This window comes from Pinus tabuliformis, chromosome 8, assembly GCF_031772625.1.
Source record: "Pinus tabuliformis cultivar Carrire ecotype Pingquan chromosome 8, CPIR1, whole genome shotgun sequence".
Lineage (NCBI taxonomy): Eukaryota > Viridiplantae > Streptophyta > Pinopsida > Pinales > Pinaceae > Pinus > Pinus tabuliformis.
In genome coordinates, this window is record NC_142294.1 from 842,711,504 (window position 1) to 842,717,798 (window position 6,295).

Genomic DNA, 6,295 nt, shown 5'->3' on the forward strand with positions numbered 1-6,295 from the left:
TTCATCATTTTTCGTCATTAAAGTTATTAACATACTCTATCATCTCAACAAACTAAGGTATTTGAGCAAATTTAAAATTAAGATGACCATATTATTTTTAGACATATTTAGCATATTTAAAATTATCAAAATAATTAGATGTTCAATAAATTGTGTGTGCTCATGCATGATTGAAACCAACCTAGATCCATCTTAACCCGAAATCTATCAAGCACTGAAAGAGAAATCTCTCGAGATGCAAACATTTCCTCAAATTTTACTCTCAAAACAAAGATTTACACCTCGAAAAAAATTATCTATCTAATATTTAATATATCCAAAATTAAGTTTAAACTAAACTAATAAACAATAAATGTATTTAGAATTTGGACACTAGTGAATATGTCTCAATACGAACCATAAAACTCGTGAACAAATATTCTGCCATGCAATGTAAGCTCAAATTTTAGAATTATCAATTCTTTTAGACATAAGATTATAATATATATTAGATACTTTAAACTCTTAAAAAAACAATATTCCTTAGCTATTAGACTTTCAATAGCTACCACACATTCTAAACTCTTATTAAGAAATATAAAAATAAAACAACAAACATTATGAATATCTCATCCATATAAATGACATATTCATAATCATTTCTAGAAACTCACTTTTTTAATTATTTTTAAAATATTCAACCGGCTCGAATTAAAAATTATATATGTTTTATTAGGTTCCAACACACAAATATACAAACATGATTCTAACTGGTTGAATTGAGGTTTTTGTGATCCATAATCATTTATAAGACATATTTCGACCTAAATCACATGCAGTCTGTTGACGCGTTTCGAACCATACGAACCAACTAGTATGGTTCATTGTTAGGACAAATTGAAGAAACAGATCCAACTTTTCACAGGCTGTTCCTCATTATTATTTCTCATTTACTTATTTCATAAACTTCTTAATTGTGAGTGTATTTAAAATTAAAACGGCTGTTCTGCTGGCCGTGCATAGTCGCAATGTGATAGGAACCTTAAGAACATGACTGTCCATTTGTTACTTTAGATCTTACAGTGATAGTGACTACAGATACATATAATTGGAAGATCTGTAACAAGACTATTTGCTTGAATCGAATCTATTCATTTTTTCTTGCAGGTTAAACAAAGAATAAGCTTGGTCTGTTGCCATGACTATTTTAGCAATGGCAATACCATCAGCTTTTATCCAACCAGTGAAAACATTCGAATTGGCTTTGTACACAGTACGAATGAGTATCTGAATGGGAGCAGATATTAAAGTTGGGCTTTTGAACAAACAATCTGGAATTCGGAACAACTGGTGGTCCTCTTCCTCTTCTTTGAGGGCGAACCGATGCATTGTTGAAGAGGAATGATTCGGTGTCCATACACCAAATAGTGGATAGCAGTTGCTATGACCAGAACGCCGACCGCAGCAATTGAGATAACGGAGAAAAGGATGGCCACTATTTTGGCTACGGAACTTCGCACTTCATCGGTGTATCTGATTGAAGCGATTGCCACGGCAGTCATTGGGAAGGCGTATGCCCACCATGCTATGGAAAATCTGTCAAATAAAATACAGAAACATTACTAAAACACAGATTTAGCGAGGACAGAAGAGCCTCCACGGAAGTTAAACATGTAGAGTTTACCTGGATCGCGCAAATAATCTTATGCGGACAACCTGTTTGAACAACCAACAACATCAATGAGCACTGCGTCGTTATGACATTCAAGATGTCAGCTATAATAAGTGGTGAAAAACTCACCATAGATGCAAAAAGAAAGAGTGATAGGAAATACGGTATTTTTGAGCCAAAGCCGAATGTGCCAGAGATGTCTTCCCACAACATCCTCTCCCCTCCAGAAAACCACTGGCCATATATTTTGATCTCTAATACAATCACAGGTGCAGCAAAAGCGCAACACAGCAGAGGATTGATGGTTTTGGCTATGGTATGAGGGAGGCCCAACAACAAAAGCATGCATGATATCCAGGGTGTGAAAAAGTGGTTCACTCGAACTCCATCCAAAAATTCTTGTTTCACAACCTCCCTGCAGAAAAAGCATTTGAGTGCATAAGCAATGGATACAAGTATGAGCGCTACAAGGGCAAAACCCCAGACTGCCATCTTTGATGAATGTCCTATTGGCCAGAAATGCAAGGATAACGATTCCTCCAGTGTTTTCCACAGAAGTGGCTGGCTACACAGCGCGAGGCATATACGAAAGTTCTCTATGTTGAACTGATGAAGGAAATTATACCATTTTTTGTCGACCCGTGGCATTACAAGAACCTGCAGAACCAAGTCCAAGTTACTCATTAGACTAAAACCTGAAAATACCATAAATTTGTGGTATATAAGTTTACAGAAATCAGATATGCAGATTTGAATATGAACCTGTTTATCGTCATGGCTGGTGCGAAATATGTGGGAATTGGAAATATCGGTAGTTACTTTACCCAAGACTGCAGACTTCCTCTCTGTTTTGGTGAAGTAATGAGAAGCGCAGGTGGTAGAAAAGGATTCTCGAGGAGGGATGCTGATGCTGATCTGCAACATCTCTGCTGCACTGTGAGACGTGGTAACTGGTGGTTTCTGCAAAATTCCATCCATATTTGATGAATTGATAATCACAATACCGATGAATATTGTTGTGGTGGAATGTGGTGTGTCGAAAGGCTATAAAGGCGGAGTGTTTGGACGGCTGATGGGCTGGCGTGCACTCTGAAAACAAAAACAAAGGTGGATTCCCACTCAGCGCACTCAGCGCAGTACGCAAGGTGAGAGGTTTGAAAGTACTGAGGTTTGAAAGGAGTATGACGTTAATTAGCAGATGGATCTTGTCCATTCATTATTTTACCTCAAAGCATTTGAAGGGAATGCGGTTCAGATAGGTATATCTGTTAGTGTGATATTGACGAAATTTCTCGAAATAAGTATTATTAAATTTTATTAAGGCATGCATTTTAGGTAGGTATATTTGTTAGTGAAATAATGAAGTGAAATGTTTCGTGAAATAAAGGAGAAGTTTCTGATATAAATATTATAGCGTAGAGAATATTCAATAAATAAAAAACATGCAATTTAATATTTAATTTGGTAAATTGTTGGTGAATATCATTAATTTTATCATATATAATAAAAAATAGGCAAAATTTAATCAAATGGGAAATATTTTTTAAGAAAATGTTAAAAAAAAATTTAGTTGTTAAAATTTCCCCTTTACAAAAATTCTTCCACATAACTTCATTTGTAGTCTCAATATCCACCTTGGAGGTCATGCATTTTCTCGCATCTTAATTGATATAATCCTCATTTATGACTTAACATCTAAGTTTCCCCAACAATATATTGCACACTAGGGCTCAAACCTAGTTCTAATAGCTTCATAATATCATCAATATTCCCACTTGAATAGTAACGATGTGCTAAAGAGGCCATGTGTAGTGGATCAAGGTGTTATTCATGAAACTTGAATTTTATAGGCCTCCTTTATGGTATAAGTCTTAGCTTTCCTCCTTCAAAGATGTCTATGACCCAAATAATTACGTACTTAGTATAAAACCCCCTAATGGCACCCATATCCCTAGTGAAAGGAAGACATAACCTTGAGAGGTATTATATGGTGGTTTGAGGTGCTCCTCATAGCCATGTAATATAAAAAGCATATTTTAGGGTCCAATTACTATGTTTCCTCCCACGACCATGTCAAGGGCCTCAAGGCTCATAACTAATGCTCAAGATATGTAATAATGCAAGTGTCCCTACTTGTAATATAAGGATGTCATTAAGAAGTCAAATGTATTGGTCTAGGGACATTGATACTTAGAAGTAACCTCTACGGCCTAAGGCCAAAGTTTCATTCCATTACCATGTTAAGTACCATTGTACACAAACTTAATTGTTAAATCCTCTAATGGCATTGATATCCCCATGATGAAGGGTATGCATTGGAAAAACAACTTTAGTCATAAAAGTGTGCACACACCCTTGAAAGTGTGTGAACCTTTCCAAAAGCACTTATGCATTATTGAAGTGTGGGTTTGTTCTCAATAACATGCACATGATTTTAGGAACACACACTTTTAATACTTGTACATGATCTTAAATATCTATATTGAAAAACATGCATGTTAGTTTGGGGAGCATTGAGGGTATAGGACTAGGAGCATGTGTGTATTTCTAATAATGCACATGCATTCTTCTATGAGAATGTTCTTACACACCCAATTACCATTTTCTTAGTCATCAACTTCATGTGTGTTCTCAACAACCTTCTCCAAAGCAAAAAGGAAAATAAATAACCAGAGTTCAAGATGGTTACAAACAAGTGTAGGAAATCTCATCTTAATGGGCCATCTCGTTCAAATTCATTACAAGAGAGTTACACCATGTCAAGCATCAATAAATTTGAAACCTTTGAGAACCTAAATGGCTCAACAAATACCAAAAATGCAAAGAAGGAAGATGTTGAATACCAACGTTGGATCTCGATTTTGGTCAACCACCTCAATTTGAGAATGGTTTAGACATAGCCCTTGAGGATCAAATGGTTAATGAAAAAAAAAAAGGAAGTAAAAACATAAAAGGAAGAAAAGGATGATGAAGTGGAGTTAGAGACAAACAAAGAGGGGAAAAAGGAAATGAAGTAAAGAAAAGGAAATTGAAGCAAATCTAAAAGTGTAGTTTCACTCTGAGTAAATTAAATCTTTCACTTTTGTGGAAGTACAACAAAATACTCCAAATCCGTCCCCTCCTCTTACGAGAGGAAGATAATTTACTAAAAATTATATTGTTTATGAAACAAAAGTAAATGTTCTATTGAAACATTAGGCAATTCTTATCTTTCCATTTATTAAAAAAGGAGTTAGAGAAGACATTCAATAATTATGCTTATTTTGCATATTTAATATTTTTTGTTAGAATATATTCATGTACTTAGGAAATTGACCTAACAAATTTTTATAAGAAAATATGTGTTTTAGATAAACACAATTTTTGTAAATCAAGCTTTATCCAGGAAATCTTGAATGTTAAATGTGAAATCTAAAAAAAATTATAATTAATCAAACAAAATTATTTTGTATCTAATTTATATTTATGGAAGAAGTTCTACCTATATTGTTGTTACAATCTTTTATATGAATACAATTTTCAATTTCAATTTATAATACAATGCGTAATATTTCAATATAACACGACTCTGAATTTTAAGGCGAAGGATTCAGTGACCCTATTGCAATATGGCACCACGAGAAATTCTGCTTTCGATAAAGTTGATATGAAATGCGGTGAAGCTATCACGTTTCTAAATTCTACGACTTCTGCGGGACCCGCGAAAATAATACTTAGAGCCAGAGTGCCCTTATATCTCACCACTGTGAACTGACGTGATGGGAAATTGAGTTACAGGCCAGTCTTGACTTCCTTATCGCTCTCAAACAACTCGTCTTGAAAATGACCCTTCAAAAAGCCATTTTATTAAATTATATATCTGATAAGCAAAGAAAAAGAAGACTTATTTATATAAATTAAATGGTTGATAAATGTGGATAGCCATTAAAAATTTATATGATATTTAAATCTATAACTCATTTAATAATTTGCAACTTCCAACAGAGCCGTACAACATAAGCTTTGGAAAAGAAAAATAATTTGAAACTTTGATCTCATCCATTACATTTTTTTTTAAGTTTTGAAAACCCAATTCCAAAATAGATCATGTCTTTCACCTTAAATATATATACTTGATAATGAAGTTTTTTTTGCTTAACGTGCACATTGAAATATTTTATTTATGATCCATATTATCAATATTAAAATATTTTTTGTTATTAATACATTTTTGAATACATATCTTTATTGTATATTTCACTAAATTTATATTTGATATTGGAAAATTTTAAGATGAAAATTTACCTTAAAATTCACGAACTTTGTTGAATTTTGCTAGTCCTAATATACAAATCGTAAAATATTGGGTAATATTTTTGTGAAAATATTGAAATTTCAAAACATTATATTGAATTTCCATATTAAAAATTGAATGAGATATCATTCTAGTTAGAAAATAATTATTTTTGCTTTTAATAATATATAAAATAAAAAAAATTAATAGTTTTATTTAAATTAAATATTGAGATATTTTATTTATAATTAAATTTAAAATATTATTTTCATCTTTTATTTTCTTTTTATTTTATTTAAATATGATATTAAATTATATTTATTTTACTTTAATTTCTTTTCAATTACTTTATCTTTTATATCTAAGTAATA

The 6,295-nt window shown here is 32.5% G+C and overlaps 1 protein-coding gene across 1 annotated transcript; it reads right to left on the minus strand.

Moving 5' to 3' along the window:
- Positions 1–1,120: 1,120 nt before the first annotated feature.
- Positions 1,121–2,652, minus strand: LOC149238207 (guard cell S-type anion channel SLAC1-like). The gene is made up of 4 exons (XM_089369505.1): positions 2,414–2,652; positions 1,781–2,308; positions 1,664–1,695; positions 1,121–1,575 (listed from the first exon to the last, which is right to left on the minus strand). Exons 1-4 carry the CDS (start codon positions 2,627–2,629, stop codon positions 1,284–1,286), a joined length of 1,068 nt encoding a protein of 355 aa, XP_089225631.1. The 5' UTR covers positions 2,630–2,652; the 3' UTR covers positions 1,121–1,283.
- Positions 2,653–6,295: the final 3,643 nt, after the last annotated feature.

Bases quoted from the DNA above. Each gene is read 5' to 3' on its own strand.
- LOC149238207 (XM_089369505.1), bottom strand. From the start codon at position 2,629: ATGGATGGAATTTTGCAGAAACCACCAGTTACCACGTCTCACAGTGCA. The intron at 2,309-2,413 runs GTTCATATTCAA...TTGGTTCTGCAG, and splicing joins CCAGCCATGACGATAAACAG to GTTCTTGTAATGCCACGGGT. The intron at 1,576-1,663 runs GTAAACTCTACA...TTTATTTGACAG, and splicing joins AGATTATTTGCGCGATCCAG to ATTTTCCATAGCATGGTGGG.